Source organism: Strix uralensis, chromosome 2 (assembly GCF_047716275.1).
Source record: "Strix uralensis isolate ZFMK-TIS-50842 chromosome 2, bStrUra1, whole genome shotgun sequence".
Lineage (NCBI taxonomy): Eukaryota > Metazoa > Chordata > Aves > Strigiformes > Strigidae > Strix > Strix uralensis.
Window position 1 is genome coordinate 134421296 of NC_133973.1, and position 22273 is coordinate 134443568.

At 47.7% G+C, this 22273-nt stretch overlaps 1 protein-coding gene across 1 annotated transcript in view; it reads left to right on the forward strand.

The window, feature by feature from the left end:
- The first annotated feature begins 3310 nt into the window (after nt 1-3310).
- Nucleotides 3311-22273, forward strand: part of GAB2 (GRB2 associated binding protein 2) — a 96568-nt gene continuing 77605 nt past the window's right edge. The window contains exon 1 of the mRNA XM_074860414.1: nt 3311-3468. Within this exon, the coding sequence (XP_074716515.1) occupies nt 3397-3468 (72 nt within the window). The 5' untranslated portion in view covers nt 3311-3396. The remainder of the gene's footprint in view (nt 3469-22273) is intronic.

Consider the following 22273-nt stretch of genomic DNA (forward strand, 5'->3'; position numbering starts at 1 on the left):
CCCAAAGCATTTCAGCCAGCTGGTCCCTAATTCACAGGAAATGCCCTGTGTCTCCATCCATCCCTACTGCTTACAGCAGCGACCCGGAGCGAGGGGGGAATTGCTCTGCCTGCACCTTTCCCTTCTGCCAGTAGATGGCACAGCTTATTTAAATAAATTTGGAGCAGGCAGGAGAAGCGGTGGGCATTGTGGTTTCTTTCTTAGAAGTTCTGATTTTTCATAGCTTTCAGTTTCAGACAAGAACAAGAAAGCACGCTAAAGGTTATGATTAAAAACCCCTGAGGTTTCTGCAGGAGAAAGTGTAACTGTTCTGTGCACCCTGTCACATTAAACACGTGGCACAAGGGCTTTTTCTTGAAAAAATGTTTTTCTTTCTGCTCTACCCTTGTGTGAGGAATATGATTTCTTACATGGCATCTCTTAATTTCTCCCTTGCCATGCCTACTAATTCTGCTGTTCCCTCTTCAGTTGCTCTTGCTGGCAGAGATGGATTCTCGATGGCTTTGTATAACTCCCTCACTGCGTTTTTCCAACACAGGGATGTGGTTTTCACAGTTTTCCGCCAAGGCTGCTGGCTGTTAGCTCAGACTCCGGAGATTTACGCAGTCAGCTGGGGCCAGCCTGAGTTCAGTCTCCGCCACCGGTTGGAGGAACAGCTTGAAGTTGGTAAAACTGTTACGAACGTGCAAGCGCTGCCAAATCGGAGCTGCGTTCATGACATCTTCTTTAACTCCTAGAGGCATTGGGGGTAATATTTGTCTTCGTGGCCAAATGCTTTAAGTAGAGCCAGCATTATAAGGCATTGTAACGTTACATGCATTGGATCATATGTAATCTGGCAGCCCAATGCCAGAATTAACTCACTGTTCCCACTCTGCATACAGCCACAGTGGAATTGGGGAGGCACGTTCACGTGGAGCATCTTTGTTTTGAGCATTTTTCTGCGCAGAGGTTATATTTCACATTTGAGATGGCAGCATGTTTAAGTGTACAGAAAATGCAACCCATTTCCCATCTGAAAGTCCCAGCAATCTGACGTACGTGTGTCAGGCATCACCAAATGCATGAAAAAAAGAATTCACAGGGGTACTTCATGTTTTGGACACCATTCAGATATATCTTGTGATATAACCAAGTCAGTAAATGTGATCCAGAATAGGGAATAAGCGAAGAGAAAGGACAGTACAGCAAGGGAGCAGGGTAATGAACCACAGGCTGTCACAGAATATGTAGAATAATTCATTCCAATTCACACAATGTTAATTATGGAGCATTTCTTTAAACATCCATCGCCCAAATGAAGCGTTTCAACTCCGCCTGGTGAAAGCTGTTAACATAAAAATGCGGACGGGGTTCTCTCCAACTGGTTTTCAAACTGATACCACTTTGCATTGGTGTCAGTATGAGCGAATTCCTAACCTGTGAATCATTAACATACACCATGGAATGGCTTTGCACGATACCTGCGTATTAATCATGATTGTCTGCTCTCGATTGAGTCATTATAAATCCCCAGTAGGTCACCGGCCTCCCTGAAATTGCCCTGGGTTTTGGGAAGATCTCTCAAGCGCAGGTCACCAGGACGCAGTTTTCCCTGCCAATGCGCAAAGTGCCTCTAACCCAGGAGAGTCTGCGGGCGAGGCTCTCGCTCTCATGCAGTGTAAATTGATACAGCTCCAGTGCACTGAATAAGGCAACGCTGGCTGGTGCCAGCACAGAACTGGCCTCTCCGTACCCCCGTCCTCTCAGCTCCCTCACACACGCCGCACTGGCAGAGATGGGCGAGCTGATCTGTCCATAGCCGGCGTCTGCACAGAGGTTGCCCAGCGCTTGAATAGGATCAAGCCCTTCCTTTGGGCAGTGAGAAGGTAGAAAAACCTTTTTTTAGCCTTTACGTTTCACTGGCAGAAAAAGAAAAAGCTGTTGAGAAAATACATTCCCAACAAATGACATACTTGTTCTTTAAGGGGTTATTCCCCTCCTTTATGTATTCATAAAGATGATAAACAACATATGGCTGAACCGTGCTGTCCCCATCTTGAAAAGAGGTGTCATGCCTACCTCCCAGAGGCACTGCGACTTGTAATTACTACTCTCAAGTGATGCAAGATCCCCACACGAGCAGCATTATATAAAGATTGTTGTTGTTTGACATACAGTAGAGCATCCAGCCAGCACGGAGTTGTTATTGCACCAGCGACAGCACAAACACCTAAGGAGGGACCGTCCCTGCCCACAGAGGTTGGACAGGCAGGGAAGTTGAGGCAGGGATGACTGAATGTGCCCGAGCAGGTTTGGGGCAGAGCTGCCATATAGAGACAGGTCTTGGAAATCCATCCCCAGCAAACAAACCCGAATTGTATTTTCCTAATAAGTGGGCAACGTGAGCATGTCGTGGGCTACGAGAACTCAGCTTTTATGGGTGCTATGCCCAGGTTTTTGCTTTTAAGGGTGCAGTGAAAGGAGGGTTAGAGCATAATCCTACTCTTAGGGCTATGGAGGGAAATTTTATTGCTGCCTGAGCTGTGGAGAGGATCAGACTTTTAAATGTACGGTGTTTCTAGATCTGGAAGATGATAGTTAATCTCAGCCGGGGTATAATACGCTGTAACAGAAACCCAGCTTGTCTGCATGAGACTCCAGTGGCAGTCAAATCCCCTTTCAGTGGGCACTGCTCCATTATTTAAAAATCAATAATAAAATATGAAGCTTTTATCGATTCCCCTCAATTTTTTTTTTTCTTTTTTTTTTTTTTTTCCCCACTCCAGGAGGGTTTTTGCTATTGCTGGTGTTTGGCTGTTTCTTGCTCAACCTCTTTGTCTTCCTATGGCACCTTCATCTCACACACAAGCCCCGGAGCGCAGAGGGGCCAAAGCCAGCCTGTCCTTTCTGGGGTGCGAAGGACCTTTTCGAGAGAGGGGAAGGGTCCTGGATGATTAAACCTTACAGTGGATGGGGTGGGAGTGGGGTGGGGGGGTACTTTGATTTGCTGCAGATCACCTGCTGCGCTCTGTATGAAGTTTCTGTATAGGTCCTGTATGAGTGCTGGGGAGGGGGGAGGAATGAGAGGAGCCCCACCCGGACGGCGGGGAGGCTGCGGGGGGGCGGGCAGCCCCTCTTCCCCGCGGGGTTTGTATCTTTAAAGGAGGTTGGCGGGGCGCCGGCCCGGGCGGGAGGCGTGGTGAGCCGGGGAAGGAGCCAGTTTCCTGCTTCCCCGCTCGCAGCCGAGCGGTGGCGGCGGCGGGGGGAGGCGCTCATCGCCCCCCCCCCCCCATCCATCTATCCATCCATCCATCCATCTACCCATCCATCCATCCATCCACCCACCCACCCACCGCCCTCCATGGGCCGGCGCTGCCGGCGCTGAGCGCCGGGAGGCAGCGCCCGGCTGCCGCGATGAGCGGCGGGGAGGTGGTGTGCTCGGGATGGCTCCGAAAGTCACCGCCGGAGAAGAAGTTACGGAGATACGTAAGTCTCAGCCCACCCCACCTCATCTCTACCCCGGGGCTCCGAGAAAGACCGGCTCCCCGCCTTTTCCTTCCCCCGGTAAACGACGCCCCCCCTACCCCCCCCCCCCCCACCCCCCCTACCCCGGCTGCACCTGCCGCCGCCTCGGCAGGGATTGGGGTGCCCCTTGCCCGGGCAGGTGGTCGTGGCTCCCCGTTGCTTGGGGAAAACGGGGGGGGAGGTGGAGTGGGAGCATCTCTGAGCCCCCCCCCTTCCACCCCCCGGCTCGTCCCCTGCCCCGCAGCGGGGTGATGGGCGCGGCAGCACCGGGCACCCGTTTTTGGGGCGGTTCTTGCCGCTCCCCGCGGTGGCCGGGCTCACCCCGGACCTGCCACTGGCACAGCCCCTCCTTTGAAGTCGGGCGTTTTGGGGGAGGTGGGGAATACCTTTGTCCCACAGAGCAAAGGTAATAATACATCTTGGATCCTCCCCAACACCCCCATAACAGTCGCTTCCCCCCTCCCCACGCACGGTTCCTATTAATCATTTAACGTTCCAACCCTTTGAAGATAGCACCAGTAGTGCTTCGATAGCCTTTTGTGTCATTAGCGGCTGAGATCAAACACTTCAAAGAAGTTGTAAAAAGAGGGTCCAAATGCCAGCTCTGTCACATTCCCCACTCATTGAAAGAAATAACAGTTCTTTGCGCCCTGCGCCTGACGGTCTCGCCATGTGCCACGAGCCGTAGAGCTCAGAAAGGCGGCTACCGAGCTGCCATCCTATGACTCGGCACATCGCTCTCCGGGTTGAAGCTGGGGTCCCACTCCCTGCCTCCGGTGACCAACCTCTGCCAGGCTTCAGTTGGCTGAGACGCAGCCTCGGGGAGAGAGCTGGGTGCTCTCCCTTCTGGGTGGGGGGGTCCCAGAAGCCAGATTGTCCTTTGGTCCCATTGCTTTTGCCCACGTGTGTTTTGGGAACGGCAAGCAGAACAAGCGCAGCTGGTGTCTCCCCAAGTGCCTGTTACCGATCGATGGAAGCATCGCAGCTTACCCTCGAGAGGGAGGTGGATGTCTGTAGTCTCCTGTGACAGGCTGGGGCAGGGCCAGAGCAGTTTCTGATTTGTGATCCGGTGTTACTAACCTTGTCCAGTACGGGTGCAGCCCCGTAGCCGTTGGTGGTGCCACCTCCCTTCGCAAAGGGTCGTTTAGATGAGATGTTGGGGGATATGGTGTAGGGGAGAACCTGGAGAGTAGGGCTGATGGTTGGACTCGATGATCCCAAGGGTCTTTTCCAACCTGAATGATTCTGTGATTTATCTGCGTGCCCGGTCGCTCCTGGCAGTCGTTTCCTTGTGTGCCTGAGCCCCTTCGAGGGAGGGTCAGGTTGGCTGCGGGATGGAGCTGCGAGGGAATCCAGTTCTTTTGCTCCCTGTCCCCACCCCATATCTAGAGACAAAGGTAAAACCGGGTGTTTACGTTGGAAATATCAATCCCCTGATGTATGTAGGCAGGCTTTGTGGAGATGGGCAGAATGACTTGGTGCATGCTGAACTGTGGAGGATGCTTTTAGCTTAATGGAGCAAAGCACCTTCCTCCTGCAGAAATCAACTAATTGCTGATCCTGAGTCACCAGTGGCCTTAACTCATCAAACATCATTAGCTCCCCAGCATCTGCCCCATGAAAGGGCACTCACATCGCCTTCTGAATATCCAGCTTGTGCTCCGGCATTCCAGCGAGCGCTGAATAAATCTGCTAAATGCTCTACATGAGGGTGTGACACGCCGGCGGTTAGTACTAATTATCGATGTGCATAAGAGCGCTTTTCATCCAGATACATCCCAAAGTGCTTTGCAAGCCACCTATGTTTTCAAAACATCCTCATTCCCCCAAGAGGAAACGTGGCCGTGCTGAGATGTGCCCGGCTGTCCCACGGAGCCTCCGCGGGGCAGGAAGCGATGCTCGGCCGATGTCACTCGAGGGGATCTCGGGGCCGGAGCGGTCCCAACGCTGTGGTCAGTGGGACTTCCCCTCCAGTCACACCGGTTATGCCGGCTTCCTGCATCAGTGGCTGGATTTGAAAACGTTGGCCTTAGCTTGGACTGTGTCTCACTCGGTGGTACCCCATCCCCTTGCTTTTTAATGCATTATTATTAATATAATAATATTTATGTAACTGCATTGTGCATTCAGGGTGTTGGTGCGTTGATCAAGTTGTTCTCTTCAATAATGGTTCAGAGCAGGTAGATGTGGTAGAGCCTGAGGCTGGTGGCTTTGCTCCCCTATAACCTGCCTTCATCTGCAACAAACCCACACGGTTGGACGTTGGTTTTCATGCACAAAAGGCGAGTGTTCAGCCACCACGGTGTTACACCGGCTTTTGTACGGACTCAAAGGGAAGGCGCTGAATCGCTGGCTTTGCTGCTTTCCTTATGCCTTCAGTTTATATTCTGCTTTGAGACCTCAAAGGAGGAATCTCAGGCTGCAGGATGCTGCTAATCAGGTTTGAAGTTCCTGCTCTGGCTGTATTGACACAGGGAAGACGATAGATTTATTTTTAATTTGACAAGTGCGTTTCAAATATACATGTCTGCACATGGGTGTGCTGCTGACGCTGTCCTTGAAATGCTCAGCTTTTATAAGCTGGGTTTTGTTTTGGTTTTACTTTTCAAGGAGATCCTTGACAAGAGGGGAAGGTGCTAAATTTTCTTTCTAACTTCAGAGCGGTTGGGGAAGGGGACTTTTCTCCACGTCTGATACTCACAGCATTAATCTGTATTTACAGCAGGACCTGCTCAGTTTCACTTCAGAGGATTGCGTTTATGTGAGATTGTGGGATATTTTAGGTAGGACCTCTTTGTACAGTGCTCTGGGAAACAGCTGGGAATATTCTCTTCTGTTGGGGGACGTTGAAATAATCAAATAATGACTGCTTCAAGGTTGAGATGAATTGTGCTCATAACTGGGACAGGGGTTCATGTAGACCCTAGGCAGTTTGGCCATGACCTCTGATGAGCCCTATAGGTGCTACTGTAGTATTGATAATAAAAGGTAACCAAACAACTGAAGGTCAAAAGTAACAGAGAAACCAAAATACCACCTTCCACCTCCATTCTGCTTGGGACACCAAGCTCCATCATCCGCTTGCTTGATTTTTTTTTTTCAGACAAACACTTTTGTACCTTCATAGAATCACAGAATGGTTTGGGTTGGAAGGGACCTTTAAAGCTCATCTAGTCCAACCCCCTTGCCATGGGCAGGGACATCTTCCACTAGACCAGGTTGCTCGAAGCCCCGTCCAGCCTGACCTTGAATGTTTCCAGGGATGGGGCATCTACCACCTCTCTGGGCAACTTGTGCCAGGGTTTCACCACCCTCATCGTAAAAAATTTCTTCCTTATATCTAGTCTGAATCGACCCTTTTTACTTTAAAACCATTACCCCTTGTCCTATCGCTACAGACACTACTAAAAAGTCTGTGCTCACCTTCTGCCCTTCTGACTTTCATGCATGGAAGGGTCTCCTTGTAGACAGCCACAAAGCACAGAGCTGTCCTTTAATTCTCCTCCTTAAAACACCCATGAAAAAAATTTTTAAAACCCCAATCCCTAAACAAAACCCTTGGCTTTAGTTGTGTGACCGATGAGCTGAGACCAGCGCATGTTGTGCCGGGCTGTACTGACTCACTGTCTCCTGGTGCTCCCCCGCTGGACGTGCCTGTCTGTTGTCTCCCAAGTTAGACGTGGGTTTAGAGTGGCGTTTTGTGTCTGTCCGCTACCGGCACGATGGGGTTCGGGGGTGGGCTCTCTGGCAGGAAAGCAATGAAAAAAAATAACTGCTGTTGTTGTAGAGGAGCTCTTAGCATGCTATCATTAAATCAGTGTGCTTTGCCTGTTCATTTATGCACCGTGAAGTCAGAGTGTTTTCTGTCTGGCTGAGATGCATGTCTACAATTCTGACTAAAACAAAAGCTTCTCATCTTGCACTGGGTTTACAAGCCTTTAGTGCTTCCACACACACACACTGGTTTAACTGGGGGGAAGAGTCTGGCTTTGGGCATCAGTGGTCATTTTTACAACAAGCAAAAGCAGTTTCATCAAGGTCATCAGAAGATCTGCTCCTGTCCGATGGGGTGAGCAGAAGAGGTTATGGGGGGTATAACAGGCTGATTTACTGATCACAGCCCTATTCCTAGGCGTAACTCCCTGATGATGAGCTTCTTTTGTCCCCTGAAGTAGATCCTCCATATCCCACTCAAAGATGCATAGCAAGGATGTCCTCATTAAATGAGGATGTGGGCTGAAGTAGGACCACTGGAGCAGAGAAGTCTTAGGCTGCTCAGAAGGTTGGGCTACCAGGTGAGGTTTGACACTGTGCTAATTGGGATGAAATTATAGAGCAGGGGGAGAAGAAGGGACATCCCTTTAACTCTGCAGCAAAATAAAAAGAAATGGGTATTAAGCAAAGTGTGTGTTTTTTCTCTTCTCTCTAAGGAGTTTTAATGGGTAGCTGTCATGTTCAGCTCTGCCATGCCTGATCCAGGATGCTCCCCTCTACCGAAAATAGGAAACAGTTACAGAGACTCCAGAGAAAAGCACCAAAAAATAAGCAGAAACCTAGAAAACATGAAAAGACTGAAGGAAATGAGGTTGTTTAGTCTAGGGATGAGATGGCTGCGAGGAGAAATAACAGTCCTCGAGTATGTCAAAGGTAGCTGCGAAGGGGAAGGGAGGGAACTGTTCTCCGTGGCCAGTGGTAGGAGGCCAAGAAGTGCTGAGCTCAAACTGCAGCAAGGGAAACAAGTGTTAGGAAAAAACTTCCTAACCTCTGACTGCCAGAGGAGCGGAGCAGTGGAACAGATGGTTTGGGATGGGCTCGGAGTCTCCATCAGTGGAAGTTTCAAGGAGCAGGTTGGCCAAACTGTGCTTTAGGAGAGCTGTTCCTGTTTTGAGGCAGTGGAATAAATTTGACAAATTCTCCAAAAGTCCCTTCCAGTGCTGGCTTAGGTGAATTTATGGATTTTGAGCCTGAGTTCAGCGAGGGATAACAAAGAGGCTTTAGGACACAAATCATGTCACCTGGATCTGCTGCTGGGACTCAAGGGAGTCCTCTGACCCAGTGCAAGCAAGTTCTTTGTAGAAAGCTTTGACAGCACTGAATTTGATGACTTTGCATCTTACTCCAGCTGTCAAGCTGCCTTGCTGCACCCTGCTCCTCCCATGTAATCTCCAGGCTTGATTCAAAAAGCCCATCAGACGTTTTAGCTGTTGTCATCTGCCCCATGATTCAGAGGAGCGATGAACACTTGCTCCACTGGAGAAGATTTTGCAGGTCAGGGGGTGCATTTCACTTGCAAGGGCAGTGCCCACCAGCACTCCTTCAACACCACCTCTCTTGTGCAATGCTGCACAAAGATCACACTCCGTAACTTGTTTCTCTGCTGCATCATTGCTGATGAGTCAAAACACCCAACCTCTTCCCTGCAACCTTCTCTCAGGGTCATGTTGTTTGACTGTGGGGCTGTGTTCCTTTGCCCACTGTAACATTTTCTGGCAACAGTCAGATGGTGGTATATTGTCATTGTGATACTCTTCATATAATAAATTGCAGCTACTTGAAGGATGGGGGTGATGAAGTCAGACTCTCCTTGGTTGTAGCAGGTGACAAAATAAGGGGCAACAACCACAAACCAGCTTTGGACGTTCAGGTTGGGTCTTAGGGAAACTCGTCCTGTAAAAGGGTCGTGGTGTAGAGGAACAGGTTCCCACAGAGGCTGCAGGGTCTCAGTCTTTGGAGGTTTTCAAGATTTGGCTGGAGAAAATCCCAGCTGACCTGCTGTAATCATACCTCAGATGTAAGGTTGGACTACAGACCTCCTGAGGTGCCTCCAGCCCAACATTTCAGATACGTCTGTGGCATACGCAATGCAGAGCCACCAATCTAGGAAGCAATGTAGATGCTTTAGCCCAGCTCCCCGGGCAGGTGGATAGTCCTTGTTTTGTTTTCTACCATCACGAGCAACCAGGGGGAAGTGCTGTGCTAGGGCAGCTCTTCAGCTGCTGAAACTCAAACTGGTTTGGTTAGGGCTAACACACATGTCTTCCCAAGGCATTGCATCAATCGAAGTGGATGTGCCCATGGAGGTAAGGAGTCCACATGTTGTGTGGGGAGTGAAACCGGTGTATTTTCCTGGTGCTTTGGCTTTGCTAAGACAGCTTGAGTGAATGTTCAGCTGTCTGTCATGACTTCAGAGCTGACCAATGGTCCTGGCAAAGTCCATGGTAGATGTAAAAGAGTGATGGGGCAAAGCACAGGTTGAACTTAAGACAGACAAACAACAGTTAAGGAAAGTGTAACAGGAAGCTGGCTTAGAGTCTTTTTGGAAGAGAGCAGAAGTGATACTGAAACCCTTTCTTTTTTTTTCTCTTTTTCTTTTAGCTAGTGTCAGATGCAAGAGATGATGTAATAGTGTTTACCAGACCGAAGCACATAATTTATAGTAGTGACTCAAAGGCAGAGCAAATATTATTTATTTGGATTTCAGTAGCAGCTGAGACGGTTGGTAATGGGGCTCGATGTGCTGGGTGTTTGGTGAGACCACATCAGCCCTGAAGGATCTGGTCAGATGGGGAAACCGAGGCACGGAGCCGGTCAGTGGCTTGGCTACACTTGTGGTCAGGGTCATTCCCACAGCTGGGAACTCAACTTGGCTCTATCACTTCTACCTGAGCCAGGGGTTTCCGAGCTGCTCACAGACTGCTGAGGATGTGTGAAGCTATGGAAAGGGGTTGCAACCAGCCCACAAAAGTACATAGTACTTCTGGCAGGGGTTTAGACAGAGAGAGTGCCAAGGTCGTCTGGGGGCTCTCCGAGATGAGTTGAACCAAAAGATTTGGAAATTACTGCTTTTAATATAAACTGCACTTCCTTCCAGTACTCCATTCAAGCGTTTAAAGTCTCACTTCCTTATCATAATGCTTAGGTGAATCTTACAGCACCTAACAGTGGTGATGAATCGTATTTATCCCTATTTCAGGAGGTGGGAGAAATGAGGAAGAGACCTGGATTTACTCCAGGGTGCATGGAGAGCAGCAATAGAGCTGAAACAGGTTTCTGAACTGCTGTCGCAGGCATTTGGTGCAGCCTCTCCTTCACCTCTCAGCCCTTCTCCATGGGATAGACCCATCCTGCCAAGGATTTGGGCAAAAAGAGGTTAAGCCCAAGATCAACAGTATGCAAAGGCTTATCATCCCACACCATCCTTTGGCTGGGTAATTTTATGGAATTTTAATTGCGGCACACCTAGGCATATCGCTTGGTCGAGAGGCATCGTGTAAATACAGGCTGTTGTGATTTCCTCATCCGGGACTGCGAGCGGGAAGCCTGGCCCTGCCACCAGCGCTGGGGAGAGCCTGGCCCATGCCACCAGCTGGGGCACCTGGCTCCGGAGAGGCTCCCAAAGCTGCTGAGCATCCAGAAAGTCTCCTGGAGCATTCTGGATGTCTGCTGTGGGTCACTGAGCAGCGCCTACAGTAGCATTCCTCCTGTGGATGAATAAGCTAAGAGCAGACCCGCCCTCAGAAGTTTCATTTGGTGTCTCCACAGTCTAGTGGTGGCTTCTGTAATACTGTTCAAATAATAAAAATAGCGTGAGAAAGAAAAATCCTCATTCTTGTTTGCACATCAGATGATCTCTGTGCCTTACCTCTGGTCCTTCCCCAGCACGCAGCACTGCAGGCTCAAAAGGAGCCGAGCAGGGAAAGGCTGGGCTGGGTTTTTGTTTGCCTTTTCCAGTCTCTGATCCCAGCTGAGAAGTCATCAGTGTTAGAAATGACTTGTTTACACTCTTGCACACCACTGTGTTAATATCCCACCATGACTGGATGCTTGTAGGCAAAAGCTTTCAGAGCTGCTGTCCTGGAAATGCTGGTGTGAAATGGTCCAGGTCTTGCTCTCACAGAGGGATGGGTGGGTTTGCTCCTCCTTCAGCTTTTTCAGTCTGAATCTGGAGAAATTGCATCAGCACCTGAACACTTTGCTGCCACGTGAACCCAGCCTTGTGGTTATCACAGGTTAAACCAGCAGCAAATTGGCAGTGAGCGAGGGAGGCAGTCAGTGTGGAGCATCCCTTCTCTTTCTTATTCATGATTAGCAACAAAAAAAGCAAATATTCAGCATGTGAAATGGCAGAAAACAGACCTAAGACCTCAAGAAGTGATCCAGGCCATGTGCACGCCTCCAGGCAAACACGCTTGCACCTCAGATATTCCTGCAACAACCTGGTTTTAAAATGTACAAAGAGGAATTCATCAAGGTCAGCATGTAAACCTGCACATACACATGTCATCAATCATATCTAGCCATACAACAATTTAAATATGTGCTGTGTTTAATTTTTTTTAAATAAAAATAATAAATAAAAATCAGCCTTAGTCAAAAAAAACCCCTTCATATTCGTCATTAACCTGCAAGCTGTGCCTTTAAAGAATGGAAGGAAAATATGAGTGCTAAAAGCATATGTTTCTTGCTGTGTAAGATAGCCAGCGGTGCCTGTTTCTCCAATGAATCTGAAATAATTTGATGCCAGCAACCTGGGGAGGGGAGTATTTCATCTCTGGATTTGTCTTTTCGTATTCAGTTCCTTTTTTTTTCTGAGCTCTTGCACAATTTTCCTGGAGAAGGTTAGGATCTGGGAAATCTTGCATCAGTCTGGTTGTCTGCATTACACTAATGCCTAGAAATGAACTTCTCCATCCAAATGTGAATATTCTCACCCCAAAATTATGCTTGTTCAGCATAGGAGGTTCACTCTTGGGCCAGAAATGGGACATTTTTATTTATAGTTTGAATCTGGCTGTGAGGCAGGACCAGTTGAGAACAGTTCTTAGACATTTCTGTATTAAGTGTTCAGATTGCTTCTTCCTTTCCATTGCTTGAAAAACTTTTCCATCTCTGCCTACTCTGGACTCTTCTTCACATGGCCTCTGAATTTTTAAATCCTGTATGTTCAGTCTCTTTTTCCTGTAATCTAATGACAGAAATATCTTCTGGTTGTGGGGGTTTTTTTTATTTATTATTTCTTTCTTTCCCCAACACCTTTTGGACACATCCAAATTATTTCCATCCTGTCTCCTGGATCTAAGATGCTGTCCTAACTGCATCTCAGTACTTGTTATGCATCTTATTCCATTTAAACCTGGTGTTTTCCAAAGACGTTTGCTTTGGAAGGCATTTAGACATCTCTTTGGTGGAGTTCCAGCTCCCGCATCCATATGGTAAGATGGAAATAACACTTTGAGTCAAAGATTTGTGGTCTTTTGAATTTTGTAGATTTTCAGTGATTAAGGTTTTCTGATGATCACAGCTGCTGCCTCACCCTTTCAGGTTCCTCACTGACCTTCTGAACATCCCCATGGACTTCCATGTGGCTGCCAAAGGATGCAAGTTGACTTGCTAAACAAACTCCTTGGCCACTTAACACAATACCCAAGTGGGGATTATGTCTTGTTTCCAAAAATGATTAGTAAACCCTCCTTTCCCTCCTCTTTTCTGGTGACACTGAGGTGTCCTCTAAATTTTCAGCCTCAGAGAGCTGTGTCACACGTACACGTAGGTCTGGTACTGTGAGCTGCTGTTGAACTGGGCGATACTTATGTTTGTCTGCATTTTTTTATCTCACAGTAATGTCAGTAATTGTGCTGAATGGGGTTATTAGTCATTGCTACTGATCTCTTCTGCAGATCTTCATCCACGTAGTTACTTAAGCATCTTTTGGGTTTTTTGTGCTTTATTTGTAGGGAGGATATGTAGGTTTTGCCTGCTCCCTGGATGCTCTTGGCTTGAAACAGTGCTCCACGGAAAAGGGAAGATTGGCTTTGTAATTCAGCTCAGGGTTTCAGTACTCCTTGGTTGCTTCTCCTTTGCAAAATCCCACTCACCACCCTTAGAGAGGCCACGTGGGCACCTCCAGATCTCCTTCCTTCGCAAGCTGCTTTCACATGGGTGCTGCGCTTGAGAGCCATTCAGCACAGGAAGGGGCAAACACAATAAATGCCCCTTCTGGCTTATTGACAGCAGAAAATAGCCACTCTGCTTCAATGCCATCAACACTGCACACAGCTCCTTTGATTCTGGGTCTCCGTGTTGTTCCTAAATAACTCCCTCCAGATAGGAAGCTTCCAGGAAAACCTCATTTGCTTTGACTCAAGAAGAATCAATGACTTGAGACTTATGTTCTCCCTCCCTCTCTCCTTCCCTGCCTCCCTCGCCCACTGTCCACTGCATGTAATGTCAGACCGGAGTTTCCAGCGGGGCGGTGGGGAATAGAAGGGCTCATTGTTTCGGGGGTCAGGGTGCAGGGCTGGGGTGGCAGGAGAGAGGGGAGCGGAGCTGGCAGCTGAGCCCCGCTGCTACCTCCAGCCTGGCCTTATATTATCCATAGTGGCAGCCATGCAGACAGTGAGTGGTCTGTGATTGTGACAGGCTTAAAGCCTTTGAGGGAGAGGAATAAATAAAATAAATACAGGAAAAAAAAAAAAACACAGAAGAGATGGGATGTAGGGGCTGACAGGGAGTCTATGGAGTCCTTCTGGCTGTGCTGAGCAGAAGAAGATGCTGAGAAATGATGCAGGCTGGTCCCTGCTTGAGGCTTGAAATTAGGGATTGAGGTCTGAACCTATCCCTGACTGTGTGAGTCCCCCTCTGAGCCCTCTGTGTGCGTGGAGTGAGGCAGGACAGGGAGTGGGGAGATTTCCTGCCAGCGATCAGGACTTTATCCTGCAGCAATGTGTGTGTGGGTGGACCCCTGACACCAGAGTCTTTGGAGAAGGGTGACGAGAGTGATTAGGAGCCTGGGAAAGCTTTACACGGCAGGCCTCCAAAACGGCAAAGGACAGCCACCTTCCAGAGAGAGTGAATGAGAAAGTGCCCTGATAAAAGCCCACACGGCTGCCATCTGTACAGAGGGGGCCAGCATTTTAGCTTGGCTTGTGGGACTTCTTATGGGAGCACCCCTGGGTCCTACTCCCAGGAGGCCCAAAGTGTTTGGTACATCACCAAAGGGAGGGGTGTCCCACCCCGTCACCTGAACTCACTCCTGGAGAGGTGAGATTTGCAGTCAGGAGAGGTGATCCCTCAACATCAAACATAGAAGGGGAGCTGGTCACGGATGTTAAAGCTTGTAAGATCTTTTTGCTTCTGCATCCTTCAGCAAGTTCTGCCTCTGCTATAAATGTGCAATGGGAAGAAACATGCCTCCTCCTATCGAGTCTGAATTTGCACCTTTTAAAGTATATGAGACATGAGTAATGCAAATATCTGCAATGATAGAAGTTGATACCATGAAGAAAATGCTGGAAAGGAACAAAATCAGTGTTTTGACGTTTAAACCAGTCAACTAGTTGGCAATAAGCCTTCCCTAGTGGTGGGGCTCCCTCCACCTGCCTTTTTGGAGAGTTTCCACCTGCAACGGGGTGTTCTTTGGTCTGGGACTAGTTAGATCCAGCACCATACCTATGGAGTTGCTCCCAGAGCCATCTTTTGAGCCCCTGCCTTGCACTCCCTTCGAAGTCAACCCGAGGGAGGGCCTGAAAGGATCAGGCCATTGTCTCAAACACTTGCAAAACATGTTGGCTGAGGCTTCGACTGGGAATCAATCAATATGCTCTTTTTAGCATCAAATCAGTACAGCCAGCTGGCGTGCAGACGTACAGGGCTGATGTATCATGTGCTGTCACAGGGAGGTGTACTGAGGAGTGAGGTTTGAAGACAGAGTTATGTGTAGAGAAGGTTGTCTGCAGGTTGTTTTTAATGCTGAAAGGCACTTCACGTGCAGCAGAAGGCAGGGCGTCTTAGAAGTTGGTGACATGAATGGTGCTTCATAAAATATGCTCAGTCATGTGTGTTAAGTGTTCACAGTGGGGCTAAAAAGGAGTATTTGTCTTGGGGCAGATGGAAACTGGACCTTGTGCATTGGTCTGGGTTGGAACTGAAAAAGGGACGTAAAGCAAATTCTGTCTTGTGCTATGCATAGGATATTTATGAAGCTTTTTGTATGAGTTTTTAGTTAACTAGGGTGTTTGATGAAAATATTCTGTTTGTTATGTTTCTCTGTCCATCCTGCTTCTTGGAAGAGTCTGCCATGACCCACTCACTGCTTTTAAATGCTGTTGTTAAGGCTAGGTGGGGTGAAACGTGGACCTGCTGCTCTGATGTGCTCATAATTTCAGATAGGATTGAGTTGTTGAGTACCACTTGGGGATGAGAAGCTTCAAGATTTGCATTTGTAATTAAGGAGAAGAGCTTTTAAAGCCTGTTCTTTGCATTTCTTTGTACCTGAAGCCTCCCACTAACCAACTGTAGCTCAGGTTGAGGAGGAAGGTGAGAAGCCAGAATGACGTGTTTGGGGTTTACATGCTCCCTTCTGCTGTGTGCATTACTGCTGAATCAGCTGTAATTTAGGCAAGGTTTAACCTTCTTTTTTCAGTGCGGAAGGGCCTGGTCAAAACCTTGGATTTGTTTCCTAAAAACCATGGGAGAGTTTTGACTAATTATATATATTTTTTAAAAAATAAAATATCAGTTTGCTAGAAAAGCAGACACCAAAGCATGATCAGAAACACAGCTGCGGTGCTCTCCGAGCTGTACCTCAGACATCCATTCCCAGCTGGTGTATATTGCTGGATATTATCATATCTGCTTCTCCCATTTCCCACTTTGGTACCCAAAGCCCAGTGATGTGGGCTGGGCTTGTGTTCATTTTCTTTCCCCCAAGCTTTAGTCCTTGCGCTTTCAACTCTCTCACTAATATTCATTTATCTACTCTGAATATTACAAGGTCTTGATATCATAGCACCGAGGTGGGTTGCCAACACAAATTATTTTAGCCTTGCACATCCCAACAGAGCAGAAAGTTGGTGCAAGGGGTTGGACACCCAATGGGTTTCCAAAGGAAAAATTACCTTTGTGCTGCCAGGTTGCGTGCTGGATGCTGGGGTCTTTGCCGTCCCGGCTTTATAAGTAGGAAATTAAAGTGTACATGGATTAAGTGAATCCTTTGGGGTCTGCAACAAGTCCATCGCAGAGCTGGGAACTGGGCACCAACATCCTTCAGTCCTATCTTCATCCTACCTGTTTCTAAGCCGCATCCCGGTGTGCTCTGTCCCTGCGGTCTCATGTTGAGAAAGTCCAAGTTTTCTAAGCCAAGTTCACCTCGTGTGTGCCTTGCCTTCAAGTCCATCGGATAAAGTTAGGAGTGAATTCAGCCTGTTTAAAAACTCAGTTCAGCTGCCAGACAGAAAAATCTGATGAGTGGAAAGTCAATCAGACGTGGGAAAGGAGGGGGAAAAGGCGCGTGGTTGTCGCCGGCGCCACATTCGTTGTGGGTTTGTGCCACATTGCAAAAATTGGTGGATTTATTCTGTTTTGGGAGTAAACACGTGGCAGTGCACATGTGTGTGCTGGTGTGCAGTTGGGTAATAAGAGTAAATCTTGCCCTGTTTTTGAGAGGCTGGGACTAAAACATGGTATAATAGTGATGCATATAATTTTGTACGGTGAGACAGTAATTTACTGTGCTGTTTTGGCCATCAGCACAACAGCTAGAGGCTGCTAAGATAATTTAGTGGTGGTTTGTGGTTATAAATATGTTTCCATCGTGACTAAGGATTCTAATAGATATTAAATTCAGCCAAGGGGGTTTTAGTATTTTATATTTTTTCTTGCATACTCCCCAGTGTTTTTGTTTTGACTTATTAATCTTGAGGAATAAGATGAAGGATGGCTATTAAATGGTTTTTAATGTTTAAAATAGGAGTTATAAAAGAAAAAAAAATGGAAGATGCAATTAATTTAGTGTAATCCAGTTGTTCAGCAGTGAGGCTCTGGGGTGTCCTACTCTTGGCTGCTGATACTACAGGGGTGTTGGATGATGTGCAAAGCTATTGTAATGCAATTCTTTGTCACGTACATGTTTTTTACTTGAAATATTTTGGTTAAAAGGGAGATAGTCTTCTCCATCCATCTTGGCCTCATGCAAGATAAATTGTGCAGAATTAAGAACCAATTTTTGAAATTTAAACACAACCGCATCTAAATGTCAAGGTGCCCACGTATCAGCTCGGGACCTCAGAAACCCTCAGGACCTTAGCTGTGGATTTCCAGCCATGTCCTGCATCCATGCAAAGACCTCTCTTCCACCACTGAGAAGCAGGCAGTGTGAGAAGCGATGCGATCTGCTGTGGGAATGCCTCGGCTCTCCTACTCTGCCGTCCTAATCTGAATAATAACAACAAAAAGTTTGAAGGCTTAGTTTGGAATTGGATAGCTCTCCAAAAATAGGCTCTCCCTGGAGATATCTCCTACTTCCTGCTGGGCTGGAAAAGCTGTGCTGACAGCCTTTGCGCTTGGATATTTAGGCATCTCCTGGAACCTAGAGCATGAAGGAATGCAAAATAATAGAGGAAATCAGTTGAACTTGTTAAATTTCAGAAGAGCATTTGGTTTGAGCTTTGGAAAGTGTTCCCCCACACCCCTCCCATGTAGAAAGGCACCTGAGCCAAACCCCAATATTTACAAATATTTTTGAGATCTTCCAGGTTTTGGAGCTCAAAAGTGTGAGATCTTCCAGGCTAGACCCTCTTTCTATAAATAATAGCTCTTGGCTTGAAGGCATCTGAGCTCCTGGAAAGTGTGGACCCCAAACAGGGCTCCTTGCATCCAGAGCTGTGTTGGCTCCAGCTCTGTCTTCATGTGCTCATAAGTGGGGGAAGGCATTGCATTGGAAAAAAACCCAACAAACTTCTGTTATTTTGTTGTGTTGGAAGGTCTCTGACAGTCTCAAGGAATAGCTGATATCATCTGGTGTATGTTAAGAGTTTGTCATCGGGAGCCTTATCTTCCCGCTTGCCTTCGGGACGATGGGCTGAGCCTGGAGGCAGCAGGCTTGGAGGTTTCCTCTCCACAGATCTCTGCAGGCTGCATGTTTTGGTAGCCTTATCTTCCTATTTTATTGTATTCTTCCTTTCTCCTTTTCTTCTAATTGTAACATTTAGAGGGTTGTCAGCAGGAACTCACTTTTCCCAACATGTGACAACTTGTATTTTACTTGCTGAGGACCTGGTTTTACAGCACTGAGTAGAGCCACCTCTGCAAGTCCATCTTAAGATGAGTAGGAACAAGCACAGAAAGGCTAACATGGCCATCCCTATGCTGCAGAGCATCCCAGAAACCCAGGCCGAACCTCTGCCTTCACACACAGCTGTGCCACGAGGAGCAACCCCTTGTTCCAAGCAGAACTCTGTAAAACCAAGGCCAAGATACAAAGAAGCAGTGTTATTAACCTGACTCGCCATGTGGTGAGCCTGGGCTTGGGAAGCTGGAAAAATCTAAATTTCCAAAGTGGTTGATTAGGGATTTTAGTGTGAAACTCTTTCCTCCATCCTCCCGCTTTAAGATTTCCACAGGGATTACTGGGATGATGCGTGTGGCTGGTATTTCACCCCGCTGTCTCCTCAGTCACACCATCACCAGCTCTAAAACCCGTGTCGGGAACAGAAGTTCAGAAACACAGTTTCAACCTTTCCCGGCTTGTTTTTCCCATCTGTTTTTAACAGCGTGTTCTTGCCACTTGGACCTTTCTGGGCTCGATCTTGTGATCCCTGATGTAGTATGACATTTCCACTTTATTAGGAATGCTTTTGTTTATTTGCTGGGTGGGTTTTTTTCTTTCTTTCTTTCTTTTTTTTTCCCTTTTCCCTAGGTTGTGTGGAGGCTTTCTGCCTCAGCTGCCAATACAAACGTCCCCTCCGTGCTGGGAGGTGCCACCCACACCCGTCCTCTCTGAAATCAGGACAGTTATCTCAGCAGTTGCAAGTCCTTTGAGTTGTTTGGGGGCTCTTATTAAATAAAAGGGAAGTCTGATTATTTTTTTCCTGTGCTTTTCTACTGTTTCATAAAAAATAGCCAGATCCTAGAGCACTGAAGCAAGTGAGTTTTTAAAAATCAGTTGTCTTTTTTAGCTTGCTTAAGGAAAACCAGCAAGAAGGGACTCAGGGATTGAGTTTGCTGGTGGCATTTTCAGTTTACCCAGCCTGTATCTGCTGTTCTTAGCAGATTGAGTGTATCGCCTGTTGCATGCAAGTACAAGTTTGCTTCTAAGCTGATGGTGGCTGGACCAGCTTTCACATCACTCTGTCTTTCTGTTTTTGTATAGAAAGCACAATGGTTCCCTGCAGCGCTGGACAAATATAATCAACAGATGAGTATCAATGCCAGGGCAATGTTGGGACTGCAGTTCAGCTCTGCCCATAGTGTGCTGCTCTCCTACGTGTCCCTCTCTAAAACCTCCTTTGTTCTCCTGCCTCAAAGAAATAAATCAAGCGATACCTTTTGGAGACCTATATTCAGTTCCGGGCTGACATAAATCCCACTCTAGACTTCAAAGATGCTTAGTTGCTTTTCTAAAATACTTGCAGCTGTACTGTACCAGCCCATGAAGCGTGCGGTGGTGTGAGAAACTGCAATCTGAATACAGAGCAGTGGTGTTTCCTGGGGGTTTGCATCCAAAAGGCATTTTTTAAATCAGCAGGAGAGTCCCCTGAGCATCCAGCTGTGGGAGGATGGGGCTCATGGTGGCATGGGTTCTTGTGCACCTTGCTGGAGCTGCCAGCCCTTGCACCACGAGGAGCAGGTGCTTCACGTCATCTTCTTGGCTAGGGGGCAAGGAGGACACAGAGACCAGATTGCACATCTCTGTCAGGCTTATATTTATTAAACTGAACCAAATATCAACTGCATTCCTAAGCCGGGAGGGTAAATCCAGCAAGCACCGTGTGGCTGCAACGAGCCAGGAGTGGAGATGAAGCTGATTCACTCTGGGTCGGTTCAGCCCACACTTCAGTAAAGCTTCAGGACCAAATCTTTGGTTGCTGTGACCTGTGAAGGATCCTTTGATCAAATGAAAGGTGCTGCTGAACCCTTCTCCTACACCTGTGGTCCTGTACAAACACAACCCACAATCGCTGTCATTTGTTCAACATGTGGGAAATCTTTGTTCTTTGCCATCATGATCAGAATTTGGGCCTGTAACCGTAAGGGTTTGCAACCAAAAATCATTTACATAGCCAAAACTACCCAAAAAAGCGTGGAAAGTCCCGTGGACCTCAGAACTGCTGTGTCTGCTTTTTGATTCTTTAAATGTTGACCTTCCCAGGAAAGCAGAGATCCCTCCCGAGACCCCGCGACTCTGATTGCTTCCAGCCAAGCAGCAGGGGCATGTTTCTGTCCAGTGAATCTGGTTTCTGCATCAGCTTTCCCAGAGAGCAGCCTTTACCTTGCTCTGTCTTTCCATTTTGTGTAGAAATCGCCGCGCTTCCCTCCAGCGCTGAAGGAATACCATCAACAGATGACTATCTGTGCCGCAGCAATACTTGGTCTAAGGCAAAATGACCTTTTTAATATCCTCCCCTGAACGAACTGGAGACCATGTCGGCTCCCAGGGTTTTCTTGGGACGTGCTTTGGTCAGCAGCTGTCCAAGGATGCTCCCAAAGACCTCACCTCCTCCCGTGTAGATTAAGATTTGCTGGTACCCAGCATTAAACAAAGTCGAGGTGAACCTCATCTTCCTGTTGCATTGATTAGGCGTGTTTAATGGCAGATGCCGTAAAAATAAAAGGAATCATCAGTAAGAAGGACTGATTGCAAGTGCAGATGCTTTGGAGCAGGGTTGGGGGACAATCTATATGTGGCAGCCAGTCCTCAGCTGTGTGCCTTGGCTGGATTCAGGACCGAGGGATGTAGAGAATAAAACACCAGGCAGTACCAGTCTACTTGGATGGATTCATCTGACTTGCTGTGATACGCTGAAATAGCCTTTATGGGTTTATTTTTAACACTGGGGAAGGTCTTGTCTGCTGGAAATAAAATTGATCAATATGCGCTCAGGGTCCTCGTCTGGCTTGAAATGGCTCCGTGACGGATACGCCTTGCAGAGCCCTTGACCGTCACCCTCCGTGGGTGCTCAGGGAGGGAGCGCGGGGGGATGAGGATGGGGCGGATGCTGTTGAGCCTGAGTGGAATTTGGCCTCTGGGGGCTTTTGCCCCAGGGATGACTGGGTTTTGTGCCCACTCAGGGCTGGCTTTCATCCTGCAGCAGGATATTGAAAATAATAGGGTTTTCTCATCTTTGTGACTGTTTTATGAGCCAGCTTCTAACAGTGTCCCTGTTTCCCCAGGGGAAGTGGCTGCTAATTTTTTTCTTCGCTTGTTAGACTTGCCGTGGGTCTCCCTGACGGAGGATTTTTGAACAAGGTTTTCAATATTCATAGACTTAACTACGTCATGAAAAAGGGGTCATTAGTTCCTCCAATTTAATCTCAGATCATTAAGTCCATGCTACTGCTTTCCTGTGCCATCTTTTATTCTCCTTGTCCTTCCTAAGTGCTGTTTGTTTTTTATTGCTCTGTGTATCCTTTCAGCAATAGTGCTAGCATATTTATTAGTATTAATTGGCATATGTGCAACAAATGTCATGCAAGGATCACAGAAGCCGTTGCCTTGGAGAAATCAGTGTATTTAAACCACATGGGGAATCAGAGGCACCAAAGAAACCAGATGGGCATCAGCTGCAGGCATGCCCTGACAGAGCTGATGGTGATTTCTTCCTAAAAAGCAGTTTGGACCTTGCAACTGTTGGCTCACGCTTGCTTTGAACTACTTCAGCCGTGCCCTGGAAACCAGGTGCTACCCAGGTCTTTATTCCAGCAAACCTGCCAGCTTTTGCACCACCTTCAATCCTGCAACGTGCATCGCTCCCCCCGCATTGTGCCACCC